Genomic DNA, 26,023 nt, shown 5'->3' with positions numbered 1-26,023 from the left:
CTGACAAGTGGAAAACTAAAGGTGGAACATTGCACAACTCGGCCTTTACTGAAGGACATGGTGGTCAAAATTAAGCCTTTACTGAAATAAAGCTCAGAGAAATTATGAATTCAGTTGGAAACCAACACCTAGGGGATACAGCAAAGATGAGACCAGAATTAAACATTAAACCCTTAACATGCCTTCCCCACAGTTAAATAATGTTATAACAGTCATTAAGGAAAGCTTTTCCCCACCAGGGCCAGAGGTGGGGGCCAGAACTGAAAAAAGAAAACTGGAAGACGTTACATACAAGCCTTTCCTGACAAAATGAAAAGTAAAAGGCTTTGCCTGAGGTGTATATTCCAGCCAGATAATGACAGAAATATCTACAACCAAACCTAAAGGGAACTGATTAGATTTTCAGACTTACTACTGCCTTTAAAGACTCAAAATGGAACACTGTTGATGCTCTGATGTATTTCAAGATCTAAGCTCAAACTAGACGTATACAAAAACAGAGCACGAAACTATGACCATTTGTTTCTTTTTCACTGTCATCCACTTAAAACGTTTGATTGGTTTCCAATTTTTAAGGACAAATGTATTCTCAGTATCACTAAAGGCAGCCCAAATAACACCATTGGTATATGAATCCTGATATTTGATGGAAGCAAGTTTATCTGTTAGAATGGCATAATCAAAGCGAAGACATCAATTTAATCTAAAACTTGGGGAATGAAAGACTTAAAAACTGGTGTTCACATTGACTCTAAGAACAAGCAGAAGCTATGCTACAAGAAAGAATCAGTAACAAAAACGCAAATCAGCTTTCATAGAGGCAAAGCTGAGACATAACAGAACAAATTCCACTATTCCAGCTGTGTGCTGAAATGTGTCTTTGTGCAGCTTAGCTCCGAGTCTGTGCTTTACACTCCACACTGATGGTTCGCTCTCAGCAATATGACTCTTTCTGCCTTCGCTTCTTAATAAACTATATGGGGCTGATCATCCTCCTCCAATTGTAAAAAATACTTTTTCCAACTATGAAGATTTTATTTCTTTCAGCTCACAAGAGGTGATGCAAAACCTTCTTTAATTTCTACCTAAATGGTATCCAAAGCAAATATTTATTTACATACTGTTTATTTTTTTGATAAAGACCCAGATGAAATGTACATAGTTCTTTGAATATTTCCCTCTCATAGTACTTGTCTCTATCTATTTGAATATTTCAACATTTTAGCTAACATATTGAAATTTAAGTGCGGATTGCCATGGCATTACGAGGCAATTCTCTGTGTTATCTTTTATATCAAACCCCTATGAATTTTAATCTGCTTTGACCCCTGAGCAGTGTTAACCAAAGGGTACATTTTTAGAAATAAAGGCAAAATTGCCAAAGTAGAAACAAGAATGTTTTTGTTCTTTGCGTTTTTTTGGTGTAATGAAGATTTTATTGATCTGTGTGTAATGCATAACTCATAGTAGATAAGGAAGTGTTTACTTTTGGATGAAAACCTTGTATGTCTAAAACCATTCCTTTATTGTACATTTTGTTAGCTTATCTATCTGCTATATTAACTAATATGATGTCTTGAACTAGACCTTCTATTTCCACAACTTTTGTAAGACACTTTTTTATAATGTAGGGGATTAATTCATGGCAAAAAGTTTATTTTTATTTTAGAAATCAGTTCTCTGCCCAACAGCAATGATGAACTGCACGGCAGCATTGTATCTCCATCAATTGTAGTAACCAACTAGGCCAACAGGAGAGTGCTGCCTAGTGGGTTAGAGCAGTGCTCTTGTGCTCTGAGAAATGGTTGCAAGTACCCAGTTCTATCCCCACAGCCTATACTCTGAATCCCTGAATAAAGCCCTTAACCTTAAACCTTGCTCCCCAGGTGCCACACAATGGCAGTCCACTGCTCCGCAAGGAGAGGGGTCAAAATACAGAGAACGAATTTCCCCATAATGGGACAATGAAGGGATTAACACAACTACAGTAGGCAAGAGCTGTCAGTCTGGTAAAAAAAAAAAAAAATCTGGTTGTTATTCAAAATTGTAAAGATTAGCTGTTTTATGGAGTGCAACATAAAACTGACTAAAACTATCACATATCGTAATGACTAAAATGTGACTAAAACTAGGACTAAATCTGAGATGTATGTCAAAAACAACAATGGTTTTCAAGTGAGCATAAAAATCTTTTTGCAAAATTTAGTCAGATAATTTGAACTTTGCACTTTCCATCAAGTTGTGTGCATAACAAAAGAACATAGATAGAAACACATCTTATGGACCTTTTGTGTTTTTGCATAAGGTCTGAAAACCAAGGCTGATTTTCTTTCCATGCCTACGAACTACTTTGTATTGTTCTATCCCACTAAAATGAACTTTAGGCTTGTAATGTGACGAAAATGTGAAAATATTCAGGGGTTATGAATAGCTTTTCCCAAATCAGTGTCAGTAAGAAACAGCACAAAAAGGAGGAAGGTAAGGCTGTGTATTACCCTGGAGGACAGACACAGCCTGGTATGCATGGTGTGTTAGGTGGGCAGGTGAGGTTCAACATCAGGTTACGGCAGGTCGGTGCACAAGCCACACCTCCTCTTGGCTCAGTGCAGCTGTGATACACTTTTCCCTCTGGACACTCTCCTACCTCTGTGCTATCTGGTTCTTTAATATTCAGATAAACATAAGATTATTGTCTCATTAAAAGCAGATGTCAATCATGAGAAACAGTTCAAACTTTAGAAACGAGGAACTTTAACGAGCTGGATGTACTATAGGCCTAAAAGGCTAGTTGCTGCTAGATCGAACAAGAGCTGAAAGGAGTAAGTAGAGGGAAGCTGAGAGGTTACCTTTTTCTTCTGGTTCACACTCCATCCTTCCATTTCTGCACAGGCTGGTGAAGGAGAAATTAGAGAGAAAAAGCCAAGTGTTCATAAAAGGGAAATAATGTTTCAATCTCGGGTAAGTTTCATTGCTTTATTTTTAATTTGAAAATTACTCCAGATTAATTTTTTTTCTCTAATGAATTAAATAGCATATTCAGGTATAAAATATAGGGTTAGGAGAGTAAGAGAAGAATTTGTCACATTTTCAGATCTAGATGGAGCAGCAGGGACCTACCAAGGGCCAGATGCACTGAAGGTTACTTCCCCTGGCTGCAACACACTGCCCATGGAGTAGCAATGACATTGCGACCTGATGAGACATTCATAGCATTATTTTTGATGCTTTCTGAAGCAGGAAAATAACTGATGTAAGCCATTTTTCACTTGCTTTTAGAGCAACCTATTTTAAAAAGGTCAAATAGGAGATGACTGAGTCTTACAACTGCACACAGCGCCTGCGCACTTCGTCATAGTAACGGTCATCTGGACATCCGCAGCCCTCTGCACAGTCAGCCGGGTTGCAGGTCTCAGTGTTGGCAAGGGCACGACAGGATCGGCCGCAGGACGACACACATGAGTGGTACAGCATTCCTCCAAGGCATACAACTCCTACAGCAGCAACATCAAATAAACCTCAATATGAACCAGGCTATCACTGAAAATTATATTTTTCTTAAATACAGTGAATTAAAATAGAAAATGAAAACATACAACTTTGATAAAATAAACCTACAGCTCAAATCACCCCAAAATTATGTTTCTTGGAATATTAAAATCTCATGAAACAGCTTCAAAAATCATAATTTTCAAGGACAAAAACAATATGTCATGACGTAGAGTATCATAAGAAATGCTGCTGAAAGCATTGATACCCTCAATGAAAGGGTTAAACTGCAACAGGGCATTTGTAAAATAACAAGTCCAACATCAGTTTGTGTTTCCAAAAGTACCAACACAGTTTACCAAGGTACTAGTGCGCATCACAGTCCAACAAATTCACTTGCAAGATTAACAACAAGAGATCTAAGGGGGATGGACTCAAAGGCTGCTATCGAAGCAACCTGCACTCCCTCAACATCTAAGCAAATCAACAAGCAGATTACGATGACACTATGCTTAACTTTTTGTTTTCATACTTTGAATATAACTTTAAAAAAGCATAAAATGTTCTTACTTAGTGGCCATGAATTGATACAGATTTCACCTTTTGAATTGTAATACTAAGAAATGTACTTTTTTACATATACTATTGTGATGGATATGCAAACAGGAAATAATAATAATTAATTATAATCACATTGATCTGACACTTACCGCACTCGGAGACTTGTGACCTAAAATTAATGTCGACTCCATGTTTGGAGCAGAGGTAGGTGTAGTGAGCCAGTGCAGTGCACAGACAGCTGCTGCCACAGCGACAGGCCTGGTAGCGGCATTGCTGCTGGTAAAGGTTTGGACTGATGTAGCCATGACATGGAGCAAACACCGCCCCCAAAAGCACATCACACTGGGATGCATAGTATGCTGGGTGACACAAAAAAGATCATCAAAATGAGCAAGCCAATACATCTAATGCTAGAAATTAATTCAAATAATTACCATTGTGCTGGTTCATCTCACATGGGTCCATAATGGGGAGATTAACTGGAGCTATGCAAGCAGAAGACACTTTCCAAGCATTGGCATGTAACTGAGGGGTACCTTCTATCATTCCCGCTGGAGACCTGCAAGACAAAACCCAAATAAAATCAACAAAAACATTTTTAACATTATTTTATCTTGTGTGTGAGAGGAACTGGCCTACAGGAAATCGTCTCTTAGGTTTCCATTAAAAGTTCCACAAAGTCCCAACGTTTGTCCACGCCACTGGCTGCCAAGCTGCAAATACACACGTCCCCCTTGACCATCATAATGGAGGCGTAAACCAATTGTCGCTTTCAGCTGTGTGAACACAGAGGTCAATCTGTGCACCTCCACTGTATCTGCATATGAGGAAATACATTTTCAAGTAACGTACTAAGAAAAAAATTACATGTTAGAAACATTGTTTTAGTATCAAATATAATATATGTAGCATCTACCTTCAACATAGGGCAGGGCGGGAGCTGGGTTGATACCAATTATCACCTCTCCCTCTCTTGTCAGTGTGATTTGATGGCCCACGTCTTCATCCAACACCACGGTCACTGACTGAATACAAACCTGCTGCTGCCATCATAAAGAATTACCAATTATGAATCTGACAACATCTTTCAATTATTTCCATAAACACAAATCCATGCAACGCATGCAGTATGATTCTTAGAAGCTCAGTGAAATCCTGAGTGGTACCATGAAAGGATGCAAGCCATGTAAAAAGTCCTGCTGCAAACTGATGTTAAATAATCCACACAGTTGATTTTTTTAACCATTCACTTGTTACTGTGATTCTATGTTTGATGAAAATGTTGTTGAAAGGTTCAGCTGTTTGATGACTTTCGGAGCCTCTAAAAGCTTTCTTTAGAGTTTTCTACTCACCGCCCCAACATCTGCTGTATGTCTTTGATATAATATAGCTGTTTGTTCTCCAGGTTTCTCAAACACACCTCTGAGGATATAAAGTCCAAATTAATGGAGGCTATCCTCCAATTTTGTGAGCTCTAAAAGCTATTAGTTGCTATTCTTCTGTAAAGATGCACTCCATACTTCTTAGGAAAAAATACTCAAACTCTGCCTCATGTCTCCATCCTCTTCACAATAATTACAATTTATACATGCCTAGGCAATGTTCTATCACATAAAATCCAACATATGATTTTCTTTGAAAAATTGCAAAGGTTTAAGGCAAATTAGCTCTTTAGCAAGACTCTTTTTATTAACTAAACCAAAAGCTTTACAGTTAAAAACCACAGTTTTATCAAGAAAGTGGTCTGTATCAACAAAAGTAAAAAAAACAACAATAGTTTAAGCCAAATCTTTAATAAAAAAAAAGAAATGTTTTATCCATCAACTCTATATAGCTGAGTGGGCATCCACTGTGTTTTGTTCTGACTACATAGCACTGAAAATAAAACACAGGTAAAGCAGTAAAAGAAAAAAAACACATTTCACGGCATTTTACTTCATTATGTATATGGCTACCTCTTCACAGGTGGCATACTGCAGGGTGACGGTGAATTTGCTGCTGCCTCGGCTCTTTGCCAGCACATACTGACACGCCCCCGGCTGGAGAAACATCCTGCCATCAAACGTTGTCACAAACACGTCTCCTACCACTGAACACTCGGCTGTGACAAAAAAAGTAGAGAGGACAATCTTTTATTTCTGGGTGGATCATCTAAATAAGTGGTCCTTCTAATTGTCAATCAAATATATTTATGTAAGGCCGTCCTACGTCTCGTCCCCTTTAGCTGTCTTTTTCTGCGCACTCCCAAGTATTTATGTGTGGTGAGCTATGGTTTCAGACAGTCATTGAAGCTCACCTTTCTCAGCACGTTCTTTGGAAATGGTTGAGGGTTGTAAGAGAATAAGTGTCTACGAAGTGTATGAAGAGAAAAGGCTCAGTAGAGGCAGATATATCCCAAAATGCTTTGTGCAGAGAGCTCTCCTTACAAAGCATTATGGGATTTGCTGTGACAGCGGCCTGCTGACGCTATAGGCTGTCGGGTGGAGGTGGTGTTACGTGACCAATAGCAAGTTAACTGAGTTTGCTATAAAGTCAACTTTATATATAATCCCAGCTCTATATAGTGATTGAGGGATTTAGGGGTTAGGGCTGATGTTCGGACACAGTAAGCTTGTATGAGCTATGTGAACAACAACTTCTGAACAGCGCGTGCACGAGGAGAAATGGGCTTGTGCATGCTCTCACAGGCGTTTAATAGGCTTTCCCTCTCGGGAGCGGGTACAGGGTTGTGCATGTGCATTTTTTTAAGTGGAGAGGCCGGGTCTAAAAAATTAGCAAATATCCTCCACAATACCTCTAATAGTACTGGACCTTGTAATAAAAATGACCCAAAACATTCCAGCAAACCTACAAAAGAAATGGAAAATGGAAAGAAACTTCTGCCTAGAGTTAAATACCAGGTCTCAATCTTGTTGAATTCTTTCCAGTTGTTTCAAAACATGCTTTACATGAATACACTAAATGTTGTTGACATTATTTGTTTGATGAATGAAACACAAACAAATAAAACACAATGATCGTTTGATTTTGCAACTTCTCATAAAAAAAGAAATCAAGAGATACATTTAATATGTAAACATTCCTAATAAAGAACTAAACATCTTAAAGGGGATCCTATTCTTTTACACGTTTGTTGCATATCTATTAAAAAAGAGACTTACCTGCACAGGCATTCTCTGTGCAATTCCACACTCCCCCCATGCAAACACTAAAAGACAAAAAAAAGGTTAAGGAACAAGTAAATTTTGTCGCTTATCCAAACAGAAAAAAAGGTTCATACACACCAGATACTGCAGCCCTGCTGAAGCACTTGCCCTTGCACATATGATGTCCCATGATAAACACAGGGACACTGAGAGGCAGGAATGCATGTTCCATTCTGTAAGATAAGCCCTGTCGGTAGATAAAGGTTGAATTCAGTCATCCTGACTCATTTTAGTAATAGTGGCTACTTGCTTTGTTTGGTTTAGATACCATCAGGGCAGTAACAACCATCCAGACAGTGTAGGTTGGTTCCTAGACACTCTTTCTCAAATGTACAAGTGGGAGGACAACAACTAATACAGTCCCTGTACACAAAACTCTCCTCACAGCCATCATCTGTTAAAACACAAACATGAAACATAACCGTTAAAAACAGAAGGTTGATTTGATAAAAGAGATTCTATTTAGCTGTGGAGGACCCTTACTACATGATGGGAAGCTGTCTCTCCACTCTCTTACAGGATATCCAACATGGGAGCAGGCTCTGGTGTACTCAACTAAAGCCCGGCAGAAGGTTTCCTCATCATCAGACCTAAAAAAGAAGAATGTTTAAAGAATAATTTAGATTCTCAGATGAATGATTAATCACAAAAAAATTTTTGATTCATCGTGTCGTCTTTGATCAGGTGATGACTTACACACAGAGGTCAGATACACAGCTAGCCACAAAAGGATTGGGGTCAATGTTTTCATGGCAGGATAGAAATGGAAAGAAAAGAAGGGCGCTGCATTTCTCGATTGCATCCTGGAGGTTTGCAAAAAAAAGGCAAAGTTAGGTATAAATGGAGAGAAAGTAACACATCATAGTACACAGTGTAGTACAATTGTTATCATGGGTAAAAGTAGCACGTTAGGATTTTGTTGATGGATTTGATCTGTTTTCCTTCCAAGGTGGAGAAATTAAAGCTAGATGGTCTGGAATCATTATCTTTATTACAGAATTCTAATTATGTTCACATTTCAATAGATTGAATCACAGGGACACCATCTCAAAGCAAAATTGTTTAGGATATCCATGGGCAACCAGCTGCCTTGATGAGAAAGTGCAAAACATTCCCAACAAAACTTTTATGGTTAGAAGCAACTGCAAATTTTTCAACAAATCAAACAGCTATCTGGATAAAGCTTGATAAAGAAAATGGACCTTAATCATTGGAAGCTCATGGAACATATCAAAAGAGAAAGCATGAAAAAGCAAGCAAACAAGCAGAAATCAAAACAAAACAGATTTTTCAAATAAACCAATATTGATGTATTAAACCAGAAATATACAATGAGAAGACTATTAAAATAATCTGAGACTTTTCTATAACATTTTAAGTGTCATTTTAAGAAATTTTTTGACCAGTATATCTACTTCCATTTACCGTAGTTAAATTTTTTATTAACAATTTCTGTTGCATGTTTTTTCCAGTTTTGAAAAAGACAGCTACTATACAATATATCATTAGAAACCACAAATTAATTACCACTACAGATAACTAGTTAATTTAAATTTATGAATGTATTACTGTAAAGTAAAATAAGCAAACAGTGCACACCAAATGTAACATGACGAAACAGCTGTTTTTAGACTAACGTCTCTGCTACTGTACATGGCCTGCTTATTTATGCCATTTTAAAAGCTCTTACAATTTGCATTATACAATTCCTACAAAACAAAGTTCTCTTAATAAGAAGCAAGACAACCTGACACTGTGTGAAACAAAGAAATGCAGCTAATTGGAATCAAAGTGTGATAAGAGACTAGAGTTCAGTCCAATTAAGTAAGACATTCGTCCAGCTGATAACCAGCTAACATCAGACTTTCATGTTTTTGGTGTTACTCTTCAAAACAAGCAAGAAGGGATTATATTATGTTCATTAAGTAGATCTGGTATAAGATCTAGAATTAAATTTAGCAGTTTTTACAAGCACTATTAATTTTTTATTTTATTACAATCTTCCATCTATGGCTGCATCTGTTAAAAAATGATACAAAGCAACTTGCTGTATTAGCTGACAATGAGAAAACAACAGCTGAATAAAGGCATCAGTCAATACCTACTACAGTACATGCTCTCTCTACATGTGTCGCTGGGTATTAAAATCAATCAAAAACGTAAATCAATTCTACAATAACAATACATCTGTTTTGTTCTAGTCTCGGGCTGTTTTGTTCCCTTTCCCTCGATGAAGGGAACCTGCTGCTGCTGTGTCTGCACTGAAGTCTTTTATAATTGTATTTCAATGTATCTTATTATATTGTTGAGAGTGAGCAAGCCATGGGCAAATTTCTGCCATCATCTCTTCTAATCTATTCTATTCTTTTTGATTCTATTCTGATCTATAGATATTTTAATCTACAAAGCAGTCATATTTTCTGTTGATTTTTTACTTTGGATAAATCATTGAGATTGGATATGCTATATTCTTGTTAATTTTGGGGCTTAATACAGTGATATTTTTAAACTAAATAATACCATGAAAATCTCACAAACAAAAACAAGAAAATGTATCCTGATGAAAATAGAGAAACGTTCTTTCTGTTCTTCTTACATCCATGTCTGATTCAGAATGGCAAGGACCACTGAAGTCCAGATCGATGGAGGGACAAGCTCTCTCGTGGGGGAGGTCCACCGTCCAGCTGTTAGCAAACACTGCAGGCTCATCTGTTCGGATGCCTTAAACACAAAGTGAACACATGACATTATGTCACTGCAAGGCTCATGTGAACAAACAAGTACACTTTTAATCATCATATAAAAATAAAAAATAAAAAACAGAAAGAAGTAAGCATGAGTAATCTTTATAAGGACATATACATCCTGATTTTACTATTAATGGTCTGACCTCATTATTCTGCACAGCTTTTTGATAAAAACACAGAGATTATAATAAATATTACTGTCATTTAAAAGAAATGTTCATACTTCATCCAAGTTTGCTTAACCAAAGTCCAAGTTCTCTTGTTTCTGTTCTAGTAGGTGCTTGTCCCACCCCTTCTATATTTGACCAGAATCAGCGCTGAGTGTATAATAGCAATAATTGAAATGAGTGGGTGCTGAGTGATGAGAAAAGAGGATGAGTGGCCTGTTTGGCAGGGCCTACCGCGAGCAGTGGTTAAGTCATCGCCAGCGATGTGATTGAAGTTCCCACACAGGCCACAAGGAGTGCCTTGGTGTTCTTCGCTCATCTTCAGGTAGACACCTGAGCTTCCATCCCAGGCCAGAGAGAAGCCAAACACGCTCTTCACAAGCAGGTAATCAGCCAGTCGCTCAATAAACACCCCACCTACAGTCTGAGGCAAACTTAACCTGACATTTCACAGACACACACCAAGGGAAAGAGTCACAAATCATCGTGTCACCCCTAGACATCGTTTACCATTTAGTGTTTGGTTGTTTTGCTCCCTACACACCTGCGACCTCCCTGGTGGACCTGATATCCAGAGATATGGATCTCCTCCTCGTTTGGGAAGAACAAACTAAGAGCTCTTGGACATGAATACTCACTCCCCTCGCATGCTCTGCTGTTGTGAATCTAATATAGATGGAAAAAGAGAGGGGGAGCAGAGATGCATCTCTCAATGGACTAGATTCTAATTAATAATTGTAAAAATTCTTTTATAATTATTTCTTATATGTAATAAAAACAACAAACATATTTCTAACAGTTCTTTTATCTAGAAATGTAGGCCTATTGAAAAGTATGTCCATATACTATATATGCGCTCAATACTGGATTTACACACTGTAACATGAAAAAGAATAGTTTTAAAATGTCCCTTTAGTAGCTGCCTTCAGCTTGTCTGCATTTTTTTGGTCTGGTGTCTCCCATCCCAATAACAATTAGACCCAATTGAGAGAGATTAGGGGAGTAGATCTTGCTGGATAAGCACAATGATACCATGATCATTAAACCCTGGTACTTTTGGGAGAGTTTATAGTTGACAAGTCCTGCAGGAAAATTCTGTCTCTGCAAAGCATATCCTGGTTAAAAGCTGCATTGATATTGGACTGAAATGAAAATGAATTGATTAAACAAAGCAGATGACATTTCTCCTCTAACAGTCACTGACCACAGAGATATTCATAGTGGGTTGGGATCAGCTTGTACCTCTACACTCCTCCTCCACATTGATTTCTAATTCAAATTAAAGAAAAAACCTTCATCTGAAAAAGTAACTCAAAACCCCTGAGCAAAGTTTCGGTTCCCTTTTCTCTTTGGCTTAGCCCCGCTAATGTTGTCTCTGATTTAGAACTAGATTAACAGAAGCAGTGTTACAGTTAAAGCCGATGATCTGCCAACATGCTGACTATTAGGTTTCTCACTCCTGTTGTAGTAAATGCTTGGCAAATTAAAAAGACTTTGCTTTTAAATCCAGTCCAGACTGGTTTTGTCTGTTGCATTGCTCACTTCCTTCTAGATGTTTTTTCTTCCAAATAGCTTGTATTTATTAAAGTGGATACAGTTAGTACTCAATCACCAACCGAGGGTCTTAGAAACGACCTTTTGAGGGGTCCTATTCATCTGGACAGACTTGATGAGTCAACTACATTTACAGGCCATAAAATAACATTTGTGATTTGTTTTACTTCTTGGGAGGGAATAACAATCAAAGGGAGGATAGCATGGGGTAAGATCTGAAATACATCCCACAAAGGTTTGGATGCTATTTCAATAATGTATTTGCATTCAAAATAATCACAGTAACAGCATGATCAAGCTTATAGTTAGAGGGGCTCAGGTTGTCCTGAGTTATCTTTAGAGTTATGCTGCTATAGGCCTAGACTGCTGGAGGACATAGGGACTCTATTCTCCCATTCTGCACAATTTTGTTCAATCTCTAACGTTCTGCTCTCCCTCATTTTTTTTTCAACATAAAAGGTTGAGAGCATTGATTCATGGTATACTGGTGAAACATATCTCATATAATAAATAGACACAGAAAAATAGAATGTTATTTATGCTGATTTTTGGCCTTACCCACACTGTGTACTCAGGTGTAGCTGAGTGGCAGTCCTGAGCCAATATATAAGAGCAGGTTCCAGGGAAGTAGAAGTAGATACCATCAAACGTTTCAAAGTGGTGCTGACCCCACGACCTGCAGATTCCATCTCTGTCCTGACCCTGGTTAGATACTGGCAGAAAAAAAAGGTTAAACTATTTAGAATGAATTCTTATAAAATGTGTTTGTTTTTTGCTTTTTTGTTGTTTTGACTAAACTGAGAGTGCAGAGATTTCATCTGATCTCTGTTATCATCTTCATATCTGTCATCGTTTTGTATTTAAACTGTATATTAAACTGATCAGTTGAAATTTAATACCTGAATTTTCTAAAAGCCCTTTGTTGGGGGAAAATCCCCTGAGCTCGCTTTGCCAAGATGCTGCTTCAGACCCTTCCCTGTTACAGTGAATCTCATCCTGTATTTATATCAGTGGCATTTCATACACACTCTGGGGTCTTGATCATAAAACTGTCTTAAGCATTTTTACTATCCTTAAGCTATAGTTACATTTATATGGAACTTTTCCCAATACCAGTCTTTTTTTAGTCTTTTGGTTGTGTTTTTTTTTATTTTCTTTCTTAAAGAAAGTTTACACATATGCCTAAATAAAACTAATTTGTTTTTTAATTTGTTTTGACTCTGAATTACAGCATCTTTACGCCTTTATTTTGTCAACACTCCATATTCTTTACAAGTCTGAATGACCACAATTGTATTTTATTATTAGCTTTTAGTAAAACTAATATATCTATAGTTTATTATTGGTTTTTAATAACTAGAAATGTTCTTGGCAGACATTTGGTAACTTGTGAGGCTTTAAAATCCATGTAAGATACACCTATATGCAACTGGATAAACGGATGGAAAGAATTTAAACAAACCAATCGACACATAGAGATGAAAAAACACATGGCTGGAAATAAAATAGCGAGTTTGGAGAAGAATGGGTGAAGATTGGATTAATAGATGGATAGAATGTCTTGCAATGTAATTACTTTTTCAGACTTTGTTTTCTAGGAGCTTCCTTGTCCAGATTTGACACTTTCCTGAAATCAAATTCTAAAATTGTTCATGAATTTTATACTTTAAAGTGAAAATGTTGTTAATTGTTCATCTATAGGGCAGGAATTCACTTCTCTGTCTCTTAGACTGGGGCTAATGAACCAAGCTCCACATCTGTTTGTGTATGTCTGTGTGTGTGTGAGTACATCTGAGTGAGGTTAGAAATAAGAACACAGGGGACTAAGAAATGTTTTCTAATTAAAACTGCGTTGTGCTCAGGTTATTAATGTTCATTAAACAACCAAAGAGTCTTTTTTTTTTGGCCCTTGAAGTCTCCGTATCTTTGGGGCAAGGTTTATTAATATGCTTGGCGGGGATGAAAATGAGCTGACACAAAAGGATGAAATGAACCCAAGAAGATGTGAGTTAATGACTTACTGATCTGGCAGCGGTCTCCCAGTGCCTGAAACTGGGAACAGTCGCACACACCGTCCTCCTGACACCAACCTCCATTAAGACAGCCACAATATTCTGAGACAGATACACAAAAAGTCAAATCCCTTCTTTACAGAGTTTCATGTTATGTAAAATTGAAGTGAATTCTTTGATAATATTTACCCGAAGATTCATCCCTGGTTGTGTAGTTGTGCAAAATACTGCGGGACAGTGTACTTTCTGACAGCAGTGGCCTATATGTCTTTAAAAAGAAAACAGACACTTATTTTATGCAATAAAATAATAATGCAATAATAATTCTGTAGATCTCACAGCCTGATTGAGTCAGTGCTGCACCAGTTGTGCATCTTCTGCTGTGAGTTACAAGTTGTATCAAACTAAGTGGGTGAAATGTGTACGTGTTAGTCACCGTGTCCTGCTGGTTACAAAGGCAGCTTTGTGTCGTATGAGGTGTGTGCATGTGGGTGCCCTGACCTCCTCTGGTTCTCTTAGGTGTAGTGTACAAACCTCCTCCCCAAGGAGATCCCGTTTCCTCCGAAGTGCATTAGCCCTCCTGCGCTCACACAAACATGCACATTAGTGGGAAGAAACAGTCAGAGGGGAGACTTAAGTGCACTTTACACCACTTGAATCAGGACTCTAAACTGCTTTTCTCTAAAGCCTTGCACACACAAAGTGCAAGTTCACATTCAATCAGTCTCTGTCACACACATGGTTTAAGTTGAGAGCATGCATTTATCATGGTCTTCAGATTTGGTTCTAGATATTTTGTTGAGAAAAAAAAAAGCTGCTTTCACATTACTGTGATTCATTTACCTCTGTGATCTTCCCTCTGCCACTGAAAGTCGGCTCTGACCTCCTAAATAAAATGTCACAGCATCAGAATTAGAGAAGATAAGTGAAGTATGATGCATTCAGGGAAAATATCTTCAATTAAAAAGTTAAAGTTAATGACAGACCAAACCTTCACAGATCTAAATTTAAAATACCATTTTAATTTTACCAATACATTCATTTCAAATAATGGGAGGTAAAGCTAATGGTATGGAGTACCACAACCACTATCGCCGCTTATATTTTTGGAGAGGGCCAATGATTAGGGTGATGGCAAGGAGGTCATCTAATCTCATAGACCTCGAGCGAAAAAATAGATTAACAAAAAGTGAACATAAGCCCCAGGCCTGTCAGCAGTTATAATAAAGCACACATTTGGTTTAAGTAATTCAATTTTAATTAATGTACCAATAGTTAGCTTTCTTCTGATTGTGTAGAATTGTATCGCTAGTTTTTAAACAAAACGCCTGAGAAATGATCTTTTTCAATATCCTTTGTTTAGGCTATTTTTTTTTTTTTTATCTTTTAGTATATGACTTCCTCGTTTTGTGTCAGAAAAAATACTTATTTTGGTTAAATGGATATGAATTTTATAATTTTCTCCAACAATTTGGACTTATGTCATCAAAAATTGTAAAAATAACTTGAACCTTTTTTTTAACAATTGCTGATGTTTTGAAGGGATATTTATAGCTGATGTTTTCTGTATGCTTAAATATGATTATATATCAAACTTTTATTTTGTACACAAACAGTCCAAGATGTGGGCTAATTTCATAAAAACATCTCACTTGAAAATATTAATACTGAATGTCTGAAGTTATTCTAAATGAGCAAAAATCAGACTTACCTTCAAATAACAAGTGGGAGACTGAAAACGATAAAAGAAGAAATCGTTTCAATGTCCACTTCCCGTTCATCTCAGAATTTGAAAGGGTCACACCGAAATGTTAACGGGGCATCTCAGGTGTCCCGACAGGAGAGGATTTAGGGAATCAGGATTCTGGAAGAAGGAAGTAGTGTTGCCTGTACAGCTACCTGGAGGAGGCGGCGGCGGCAGCTCCTCCTAAGGAAGATGACGGTTTGTGCACACCTGTGTGTGCAGGTGAGCCTGCAGTGAGCTCTCTGTTACACCCACACTCCAACCTGAGCCCCACTGCAGGGATTTAGAGGAAAAAAGAACTACAGAGCATGCCTTGGTTCTGACCAAAACGTCAGTTTTTTTTGTTTTGCTTTTAATCTTGGGCAGACCATGAAGACTAATAAATAATAAATGATGAAATTGATTGAAAAACAATCACCATAATTGCTAGGCTACCATGGCCAAAATAATATATCATTATAAAATAACTAAAAGCTATATAATTTACAGGAACATCTTGAAAATAGTCAATCTTTTATTTGATTCCACATTTAGCAAAGATATTGCTTAATACATGTTTAATCTTGCTAACTGTGATTTGCATTTGAATCACCTTTAAAGATAAAAAATAATCACAATAACAGTATGATCAAGCTTATAGTTAGAGGGGCTCCGGTTATCCTGAGCTATTTTTAGAGTTATGCTGCTATAGCCTTAGACTGCTGGAGGACATAGGGACCCTTTTTCATCATTCTGCTTCATTCTATTTCTATTCTCCCACTCTGCAGAATTTGTTTGTTCAATCTCTAACGTTATGCTCTCTCGGCTTTTTCTCATAGTAGCTTATTCTGGTCTTTTATTTTGTTTGGCTGTGACACCATCTGGGAGAGAAATATCAGCTGTGCTACTGCCATCAACACCTTTGTTTATAGATGTTGGCGCTTGGCCTGTTTTTCAGCTTAGTCTTGTTTCTCTGGCTGTGGATAACTGTATGTGCTCTCTTTCAACCTCTGACATGGGATCTGGCTTGGAGCTCGTCTGCCTGGCTGCATCTTTCCTGGATAGGGCCGCCTGTGTAGCTGGTTGAAAGTTATCTTTTGTATATTTGCTTCTTTTTGTATGTCTCCATCTATCTTCTTGGTTCTGCTGGAGGTTTCTTCCTGTTAAAAGGGAGTTTTTCCTCTCCACTGTCGCTACAGGCCTGCTTGGTGTGAGGGATTGCATTCAAGGTTTTCCTTAGATAGAAAACTTTGAATCAGTTTGACTGTATGAGCTGGTTGAATTGTAAGGTGCCTTGAGATGACATGTGTTGTGAATTATGAATAAACTGAATTGAATTGACTATCTTATATGAGTATTTGAAATATAATTTGCTAAATTATGTAGATTTATTACATAGAGCATGATTTCCATTTGTGATTTCAATTACAGAAATTTCAATTTTCAGGAAGACTGAGTTGTTGTCAACAAAAAAAAAAAAAAAAAAAAGCCCCAGTAATATTCCCATGTACTTTCTTAGTGTATGGTCCCCAAACATGGCCATTTGGGGTAGAGCTCCTTCTGCATGGATTGAAGCATAAGACCACTGAATCAATGCAGCATGCTGTGGTGGTACTAGACCAAAGATATGTCATTGTTTTTTCATGAAAGCACAAACAAAATAATGAAAGAAATAAACGAAAGAAGCAGGGCAATATTTAATTGTTTAAAAGATTGAGTGAAGCAGGAAGCCACTTGCACCCATGTACACCTAAGAATTGGCAGATAAAAACTGGAGCCTGTCTGAATATATCAGAGCCTAAAAATGGAACAATTTAAATGTTCTATCATTAGTAAAATGAAACATCAAAAGAAAAATGCAGTTGCTCTAAGGAACTCACCAAGTTATGGCTTCCATGCTATTACATATAATAATTATACATTTTATCAAGTATTGTGTCTTTAGTGTGGGGCCATAAATGTAGCCTGGCCAACCAGACTGACTTACACAGGCCATAAGTCAGCCTGGTAAAGGCTGACGGCTCACAACTCTCTGGTCTAAAACAGACTGGACCAATGACGGCGCGGGACGCTGGCCCTCAAAAAACAACAAAAAACATAAAACTGTTTACATCATTAAAATTTTAACAATTACACAACCGACAACTGAATGAGTTTTTTTTTTTTTTTAAAGAGAAAAGCACAAGTTTTTATGCATCAGATCCATAGTTGTGTAATTGGTTCTAACTTGATTATGCTGACCCTGTTAGTCCCGCCATGAAATCAAGCTCTACCAGCTCTTTACACACACCAGCCTTACATTGTATCCCCCCCACCCCACACACACACACGTCATTTTGATGAGTAGAAAGAAAATGGTTACTAATTAATTTTTTTTTTTTTTTCAAAGGTAAGTTAATTCTTAAGAGGTTTGTCTCTAAGAGGGCTTTAGTAGGATTGTCTTTAAAAGAACATGTGACCCTTTGATTTTGATTTTTAACAGAAAAAAATATGATCTAATCTAAATTAATTATTTATATTGCTCCTAAAATACAAAAAAATCATCTTATAACTAATCAAAATACTTCAGAATAGTATTACCTTGGATAGGCGGTGTGAATGTTTAAAACCCTCTTAAGTAGCCGGCTGATATAAAAAATATATGTATATAATATGTAGCTAATCATTTCAGTAAATTACAGACTGTTTTCCTTCACCTTATAGAACTTGTTACAAAGTGGATGGAGTACTTTGATTTGTCTCCCCCTACTGGTGAATTTTCTTTATAAGAAAAGCGTAAATATAACAAATGTGACATAATATATCATCTTTTTTTATTGCACTTTACATTGCAGTGTGTCTTCAAATTAATGTTTAGGATGAAGCATAAATAAATGAGTAACTTATTGGAAAGCCTGCAGCCTCAAGTATTTTGACAAACTGTTCATGAAAATATTTATATGGTTTATATAACATTTGTATAGCAAAATTTAGGAAAAGTAAGGTTAGTAGATAGGCCTGAATTAATTATTTGATCTTCCTATACACAGGTTATTTCTTGTTGGAAATTAATGACTTGACTTCTTCTTCTGATTTAAGGCTGTGCCACTGGGCTATTGGGCGTCGTGGGTTGGCCAGCATGTCTGACCAGTGGCGTAGCTCAGTCCCAGTGCTGTTGCCGCCCAGCAGCAACTTCCCAATGGCATCATTTTTCCCAATCTTATCATAATCAAGCACTGTAACAGCTAACTGCACCTTCTGTAAAGAAAACACACAGAAAACAAGATTTACAGGTAGTCATAATCATGTGCATGCATACCCAAGCTTCTGTTTGTTGTACCTCTATCTGTTCAGATGGCACTTCAAAGCTGAATGACTCATTGTAGTAAGGGTTTAAAGTGTTTTTCTTAATAGTAGTTTTCTTTTTCTTCAGTCTTTTGCCATTCTGCATTAAGTGGATCTTCACGTATGGGTCTGAAAGAGAACAGAGGTGTTTTATGTTAAAGCAGCGGACCAAAAATCTTGGCACCAGTGCTGTAACTCTATCAATGAAAAGCAACTTTAGTTGTAGTGATTCTTTATTTGAAGTCCAAATGAACTGAGGTGACCCATCTTACCGTACACTTTTAACGTGGAAAAAGGAACGGATAATTAGGCTAAAAAGTTTTTATATTTTTTTTTTTTGTTATTCCATTTTTTTATTGTAAAATATAGAAATTTCGATTTCTGAGCAAAGAAAATTACTTAATATAATGAAATTCATTTTTGTTTCATCATATCATAACTCAATTTTTTGTTAACCTTATGGATTTTTTTTTTTACTTAACAGCATATAAGCCCATATTGATTAAATAAAAAGTAATTCTATTTCTTCCTGGCCTGCTGGTCCACCAAAAGCGCTGAAGTTTCTGTTTTTGAAAATCATTTTAAAGCTAAATACAGAATCATAAATTTTAAACTGCTTTTGAAAGGATCAGTAGATTACAGTTCCTTCTATTTTTTTCCTAAATATTATAGATTGTATATGTCTTAGCTTTGCCTAGATGCCAAATAACAGCAATGCAACACTGTGAACACTGTAAAATGGATGGAAGTTAGGTTTAGAATTGTGTTATAAGTATGTGAATAATGATAAAGAAGTCAATAATTTCATAATGAGCTGGCAGAAAAATATCACGATAACCAAATCGGGAAAAGTATGGAACTCTGAAATGGAAAGTTTAAATCAACTCTGTAGTGTTTTCTCACCTGATAATCCGCCCACATCCATTTTTTTCAGATTCTTGGCCTCCAAGACAACCACTGTCAGCTTCCCTGCAGTCGGTACAAACCTCAAGGACAAACAGATGTCTCCAAGCCGCTCGCTCTGATACGCAAACATTAAGACCATGTTGGAAGGATTTCTAATGATGGCTAACAATGTTGAATGGGCACAGTGAGCTGCTTCCCAGTTACCAGATACGAAATTATTTAAAATGATATAATATTGGTTGATTTCAAGTAACGGACACTGTTATTCTGAGACTATTTACTAACTTAAAATACTTTTGAAAAAAAGGAGGCTTTTAAATATGTAGAATTTTTTTTTTTTTTTTTTCAATTTATTCTCCCACCTCCTCCTTCTCTGCCTTCTGCAGATCTCTCCACTCCTGCAGAGACTGGCTGAAGTCCACACTGCTCATCGGTATCTTTATTCCCCCGATTGCATCATGCTTTGAGAACCGGTCAAAGTCGTACACGGTCATTACTAGTGTCTTACCGCCCAAGTCTGTGTATGGCACCTGTAGGAGAGAACAAAACCAAGCAGAAGGTTACAGTGCTGCAAAAAAAAAAAAAAGGATTTACTCCTTTCCCTTAGGTTTATCTTTTTCATTGCACTAAAATGGTTTAAATATTTGCTAGTTGTTGTAGGTTTGAGAAAGATCATCTAAGTACATAAAAGGTATGATTTTTTTCAAATGAGGGTCCCTTTAATAGATAAATGTCTAAGAACAAAAAGTGACAAGCTGACTTTATTCTGGAAAGTAGTCAAGGAGTACATGGGGACAAAAAATTATTTTCTAAAGAAAGATTTTCCAAAACAAAGCAAATTTACATAGATGCTATGTCAATTGAATTAGTTGAGTATCTTTATACTGTGTTTAGGAGTCAAATCGTTTTGGATGCTCCTCATTCTGCTGCTTACCTTAAATGTGAAGCTTTCATTGAAGTTTGGTTCCAGCGTCTTCCTGTGGACTTTGGTTTCATATTTTTTCTTCTTGTCTGGGAGCAGGTAGACTTTAACATAAGGATCAGAGCTACCTCCCACATCCATCGCAGGAAGTTCTGACGCCTGCAGGATGCCAACCATCAGCTAGAAGGTGAGCACGGAGGACAGCAACAGAAAATGAAGACATGGCTCATATACAGTTGGCAGCTGAAACATACTGAGCGGCTGCATGAGCTCACCATATTTTCTGTGAAGTTGTAGTCTAATGTGAAGTGAAGTCGGCCGAGCTTCTCATCCTCTTTGAGCTCATGTTTTGAAAGCTTGGTTTCTTTCTCTGCTTCATCTTGTGTGGGCTGCAGACAGACATGCAAATGCTTACACACCTTTAAAAAAAGGACCCCCCTTTAACAAGGGTTGATGCTTCCTTTGTGCCGTAACCTATAACATTAGAAGCTGGTTGTTCAGATGAGGCAGACATCTGTTTAAAAACAACTTTTATTACCTCACCTTATCTTTAATTTAACATGTGCGAAAAGCAGTATGTCCATTAGTCTCAGAATGCACTGACAGTTTTACTCATCCTGGGTGACCCAGATATCAGGATTGTGATATATTATGAGAACAATCTATCTGCAGGAGGTGACTATGTCCGTGAACGTGTTCTGCTGTGCATGTGCATATGGTTGGTAGCTCACCTCAAGGTAACCCCCATCCATTTCAGTGTCAGAGCCTCCCTTGCTTTTCTCTTTCCCCTTTTTCTTGTCTTTTTCTTTGTCCTTGTCCTTTTTTATCAAGCACTTTTTCCAGATGCAAAAAGCGCATGACAGCACCATGCACAAACTGATGATGCAGAGAGCAGCTGCAGCCCAGGACGGTTCTATCACACCACAAGGATAGAAAACATGGGAGAGAATAACATCGCTTTTGCATTGGTTCCAGTTTATTATTTTGAAAATTTCTCCACATGTTTTTGAAAAATTGATAATTTCATGACATTAACATATTTCCTACTTTCCTAGTCCATTTTCTGTGTTATACAGTTGAGCCCCACTTGACAACTTTTTTCCATTATGAAGAATGCTTAGGGAAATCTACCATCTCTATTTACATAAGTCTATAGCTCAATAAAAAAAGGAATGTAATGATCCTGAACACACAGATCAATTTTAAGAAATAAAGTGCGGATTAAAAAGGATTAAGCTATATGGATTACGGGAATTGTAATTGTTCCATTCACTGAATAAATGCACTTGAAAAAAAGGATGACATTTTTCATATCATTGTTAGATTTAGTTACGGATGTAAGAAGGATTTTTCACACAACTCGATCATGGGTGACGAGAGGATAATGCATGTGAAACGAGTCTTACAACTGTTCAGGAAGTGAGTGCAAATCTGTTTTTGTCAAGTTTGATAAGGAGCACATATTTCTGATTTTCTATGTTTTCATTTGTGAAATTTTACAACAAAGTTGGTGCTAATAGTGCAATTTGTTTCGAATGTACCTAATTGAGGTAATATTTAAGATCCTGCTTTAAAGGTAGACTCAAATGTAGACTCTCAGACCATAGGACATTTTTCCCATATATTTTTGCATCCAAAGAACATCGGAACATTTCAGCAGTTATAAATGGCTTTGTATTCTTCTAACACAGATGGCCTTTATGGATAACGCAGTAAACACTATTAATTGATAATGGGTCTCCAAGGTACTCCTAGTCTCAAGTGTCTATATTGATTTTGGTGGCATAATATTTTCCCATGCTGTGCAGCTCCAGGCTTGAAGGTCACGTATATAAGTACAGGAGATTTCAGTATTTATCTTCATACTCTCAGACTCCCCCAGCTTCCCTCAAGCTTTTCATTGTAGAAAATGCTGTCAAAGACAACAAAGCTGCTCATATTCATTATTCCCTGACACCGTCTCATGACACCACTTTATCTGCTTGTAGTTGATTGAAATACTCAAAGCATTCCTGATGTGTTTGGAAAACATATATTAAATACTATAATTGGCCGATCTTAACTGGTCCAATGTGTCCATCTTTAAACTATAACATCAAGACATTCATTAAAATTGTTGTTTTGCAAATAAATAAAAAATAAATGAAGAGGCACATCAGGTGAGATGTTTTAATTACCCAGATTTTGAGTGAAATCTCGTTGTGCAGATATGTTAAACAATCATACCTCAGAAGCCCCTCAGGCCCTGGTCTCAACTTTAATCAAATCAGAATTGTTTTTGATGCAATGTCTGTCTAACGATTTAAAATGCCAGTTACAGGTGCAGCAAAGTTACAGGAAAAATTGGGATCATTTAAGCTTCTAGCATGGATTAAGATCTTAATAGAAATGTTTTCTGCATAAGGATGTTTTTAGAAAGGGCAGAGAAAATACACTACACTCACTACTATCATCAATCTACATTTTCTTTCTCAACAGGCACCGAAATATAATCATAGTTTTGAAATGATGAGTGAGTAACAATGGAAATCCATTTTCTGTCCAACTCACTGTGGATGCTCCGCAGTTCATTCATGAACCTGTTGGCTCTGTGGCTTCCAGTTTGGTTTTGGCCTGGCATACTTGTTGCATTTGGGATGTTAGTCTGGCTGAATGAGGAACTTGCTTCACCTCGGCGGTTCATTACCGATCAGAGTGACAGATCAGGGATTTAGCTGTCAGAAAAAAAGAAAGAAAAAAAGGGTTCAGCAAAATTTTCCAACTTCACCCTTCAAACGAAGCAGAAACTGTCACAGCTTTAAATCTCGTGAAGTGTGCACTTTTGTTTAATGTAATTTGAAGAGCCCTTTAGAGTAGACAGCATGAAGTTCCCTTATAGTCTGTTGATCAAATATTTGATGCAATACAGTGCTTAGAAATGGAGTATGTACATCAGTGTCAAATAACTTCTCCTGTTTCTGCTGGCATCGCAAAAAAACACTTGAACACAGGATATGAAAGCTGCTGTCTTTGCCAAAGCTGCTGAAATGCAGTTAAGGGGGTATGGATGAGGGACTGGGGGTGGAGGGGTGTGAGGCACCACGTGTGGATCTCCGCTGTTCTACACTCAGCTGCCAGAGGTCAGAATCGTGTGCCAAGGTTACGCCAGCGCATTAAATGGTGCCAAAATCTGACGACCGAGCGCAGGAAATGTTAGGGGCCGTTATTTCCGATTCTGCAGAAATCACAGGTATTGAGTATCTGAGGCTGAATCAGCACCTCCGTGCAGACACTGATCTCACTTTATTTCTCACTTTTTAGTTCTTTTAGAGCTTCAAATCATAATGATGGACAGTAAATGCTGCTTATACCTATAACACAAATAATGGAGAAGACGTTGCTGCTAAATTACATATTATCTTATTATCTGCAAGCAATTAAATAGTTCATTTGATAAATCCTTTTTACATCTATTATGTAACTGTACCTAAGTGATTGTGGTGAAAAATAAAACATTTTCTACATATGAAACAGCATTTCTTCATAGTTACTATATATTTCTGACTTTATCTTAAGATTTTAGGGTTAGAGCTAAGTTGATACATGTTTTATATTTGTTACTTGTCAGTTTTATTAATATAATTTGATAAAAGAGATCTGATGAATACAGTCTTTAAGCTTCATCTATGAGCGTTCTTAGAAAATAAGTTTTTCAAGATATGTAGAAATGATTAAAAAAAAAAAAGATTTATAATTTTAAAATTCAAAAGAAAGAATAAAGACATACCTGTTCAAAAAATGTTCCAAATGCAGTTTTATTTCTTTAAAATTTGAGGAGTTGGAATGAGGATGAAGGAAGAAGGAAAGAGCTTGATGTGTGGATCAGTTCGCTGCCTTGTATTTTTACATCTCACCACTCTTCAGACATCAAGCAAAGCAGAGCAGGTGTGTGAAGCTGGTTCATGAGGCAACAACAGGGAGGGTGGGGCAGGATGGAGTTGAGGATGAGTGCTTACTTATGTGTGAGGGGGTGTGTGTGGTCGTGAGACATAGCGCCTTTTCTATTGGGATGAATGTGTTCTTTTCCTATCCAATCAGGTATCGTGAAAGCTGTAGTCTTCATTCCTGATGCCTCACCTCTTGAGACCTCTTGTCCCATCCCTACAGGTCACCCTCACCAGGCCTCTGATGCATATTTATTAGTGTAGTGACATGGCTTTTTAAAACCTCGTTAGCATACTGAGAATTCAGCAATAGAGGGCATTTACATTCATAGTGGACAGCTCCCTATATGGTGTGTGTGCATGTGTGTGTGTTAAAGTGTGCATCTGACAGAAGCTGCAGAAATGTCTCATATGGTCTCTGTATAGTTGATGTAGCCTGATTTAGAAGCTTAGGATTTGGTTCCTGCGATAACAAAGGGATCGGGTTCCTGCTCTGTCTAGTTCACCTTGACATTTCAATGTTACTGTAAAGAAGAATGATACAAAGAGGGGGGGATAGGTCAGGGGTGGGCTGAGAAAGACACAACACATGGAACAATAGAGGATAGAAAACCACACGCTATCTGTATCTTCTTTTACAACAATCTTTATAGATTAGTTTTGGAGAAAAACACAATACTACTTTTTAAACTCTCAGTAAGGAGAGAAAAACACTGTTTGGTGAAAGCAAATTTTGAGATATAGCACAGGAAATTCACAGGAAATATAGCACAGGAAATTTACTCTATTATATAAATCACAATAATTTAGTGATTTATATAATAGAGTAAAAACAAACTACCACATAATGTCAAACGGAAGGAAAATGATATACATTTTTCTGCAGTGTTTAAAACAAAAAAGCTCAAAGTTTGGACAGACATGTGAGACAATAGTCACCTTTTACTGCAATATCATCTTTTCGGCTTTCAGGATACTTCACAATCAGCTTTGCAGGTCTAACTGAGAATATTTTCTTCATTCTTCTTTGAAAAGTAGCTCAACCTTGGTTAGATTGAAGTCAACTGGTTTTACTGGGCTTTAATCAGAGTAAAGTTAATTAATTTAAAGATAATTAAAACAAATGCATGTTCTTTATTTCATACATTATAAAACTTAAAAGAAAAAACATGTATGATTTTCCTTCCACCAAAAATGTATGCTCCCTTTAAGATCAGTCTTAATAGATTAAAATGTTTTATTTAAATGGTAAACAAGTTCAAAGAGTATGACCATATTTGCAAAGTAGTATACACCCTGAAATAATGAAGACCCAAAATTAAATTTGACCACTATAGAGCACGGCAAACTGTGTCATAATAATAATAATAATAATAATATAAAAGGAACCTCAAACTCAACGCTACTCCTCACATTTTAAATTGAAAAAGCTTTTTGGTTGGGAAGCAAAACGTCTTCAAACTTTGAAACAAAGTCCAGTGGACTGTTTTTT

At 37.0% G+C, this 26,023-nt stretch overlaps 2 protein-coding genes across 4 annotated transcripts in view; both read right to left on the bottom strand.

Moving 5' to 3' along the window:
• otogl (otogelin-like) overlaps window positions 1-15,673 on the bottom strand; it is a 49,753-nt gene extending 34,080 nt beyond the window's left edge. For 2 of the 3 annotated variants that reach the window (XM_015384011.1, XM_015384013.1), the window contains exons 1-23: window positions 15,445-15,673; window positions 14,577-14,619; window positions 14,268-14,313; window positions 13,923-14,001; window positions 13,743-13,835; window positions 12,280-12,434; window positions 10,712-10,833; window positions 10,402-10,607; window positions 9,850-9,974; window positions 7,950-8,056; window positions 7,737-7,843; window positions 7,522-7,647; window positions 7,332-7,440; window positions 7,209-7,255; window positions 6,003-6,148; window positions 4,964-5,090; window positions 4,687-4,864; window positions 4,482-4,606; window positions 4,197-4,406; window positions 3,323-3,491; window positions 3,118-3,192; window positions 2,847-2,890; window positions 2,496-2,661 (exon numbers count right to left, since the gene is read on the bottom strand). In XM_015384011.1, coding sequence (XP_015239497.1) covers window positions 2,496-2,661; window positions 2,847-2,890; window positions 3,118-3,192; window positions 3,323-3,491; window positions 4,197-4,406; window positions 4,482-4,606; window positions 4,687-4,864; window positions 4,964-5,090; window positions 6,003-6,148; window positions 7,209-7,255; window positions 7,332-7,440; window positions 7,522-7,647; window positions 7,737-7,843; window positions 7,950-8,056; window positions 9,850-9,974; window positions 10,402-10,607; window positions 10,712-10,833; window positions 12,280-12,434; window positions 13,743-13,835; window positions 13,923-14,001; window positions 14,268-14,313; window positions 14,577-14,619; window positions 15,445-15,514 — 2,675 coding nt within the window. In that variant the 5' untranslated portion in view covers window positions 15,515-15,673. The remainder of the gene's footprint in view (window positions 1-2,495; window positions 2,662-2,846; window positions 2,891-3,117; window positions 3,193-3,322; window positions 3,492-4,196; window positions 4,407-4,481; window positions 4,607-4,686; window positions 4,865-4,963; window positions 5,091-6,002; window positions 6,149-7,208; window positions 7,256-7,331; window positions 7,441-7,521; window positions 7,648-7,736; window positions 7,844-7,949; window positions 8,057-9,849; window positions 9,975-10,401; window positions 10,608-10,711; window positions 10,834-12,279; window positions 12,435-13,742; window positions 13,836-13,922; window positions 14,002-14,267; window positions 14,314-14,576; window positions 14,620-15,444) is intronic. The other variant, XM_015384012.1, reaches the window with a different exon arrangement.
• A 2,556-nt stretch (window positions 15,674-18,229) lies between these two features.
• On the bottom strand, window positions 18,230-24,515 carry LOC107090549 (synaptotagmin-1-like). The gene is made up of 9 exons (XM_015383981.1): window positions 24,375-24,515; window positions 23,159-23,322; window positions 21,340-21,521; window positions 20,884-20,997; window positions 20,621-20,788; window positions 20,049-20,216; window positions 19,684-19,801; window positions 18,776-18,909; window positions 18,230-18,693 (listed from the first exon to the last, which is right to left on the bottom strand). Exons 2-9 carry the CDS (start codon window positions 23,289-23,291, stop codon window positions 18,487-18,489), a joined length of 1,224 nt encoding a protein of 407 aa, XP_015239467.1. The 5' UTR covers window positions 23,292-23,322; window positions 24,375-24,515; the 3' UTR covers window positions 18,230-18,486.
• Between the last annotated feature and the right edge of the window lie 1,508 nt (window positions 24,516-26,023).

This window comes from Cyprinodon variegatus, unplaced genomic scaffold (assembly GCF_000732505.1).
Source record: "Cyprinodon variegatus isolate N-32 unplaced genomic scaffold, C_variegatus-1.0 Scaffold299, whole genome shotgun sequence".
In the NCBI taxonomy this organism is placed as follows: domain Eukaryota; kingdom Metazoa; phylum Chordata; class Actinopteri; order Cyprinodontiformes; family Cyprinodontidae; genus Cyprinodon; species Cyprinodon variegatus.
Note: the sequence above shows the minus strand (reverse complement) of the source record. Positions and strands in the feature narration are given on the sequence as shown.

Bases quoted from the DNA above. Each gene is read 5' to 3' on its own strand.
- LOC107090549 (XM_015383981.1), bottom strand. From the start codon at position 23,291: ATGAACCGCCGAGGTGAAGCAAGTTCCTCATTCAGCCAGACTAACATC. The intron at 20,789-20,883 runs GTGAGCTCATGC...CTCACCTTCTAG, and splicing joins ACAACTTCACAGAAAATATG to CTGATGGTTGGCATCCTGCA. The intron at 18,694-18,775 runs GTACAACAAACA...TTTTCTTTACAG, and splicing joins TGCCATCTGAACAGATAGAG to AAGGTGCAGTTAGCTGTTAC.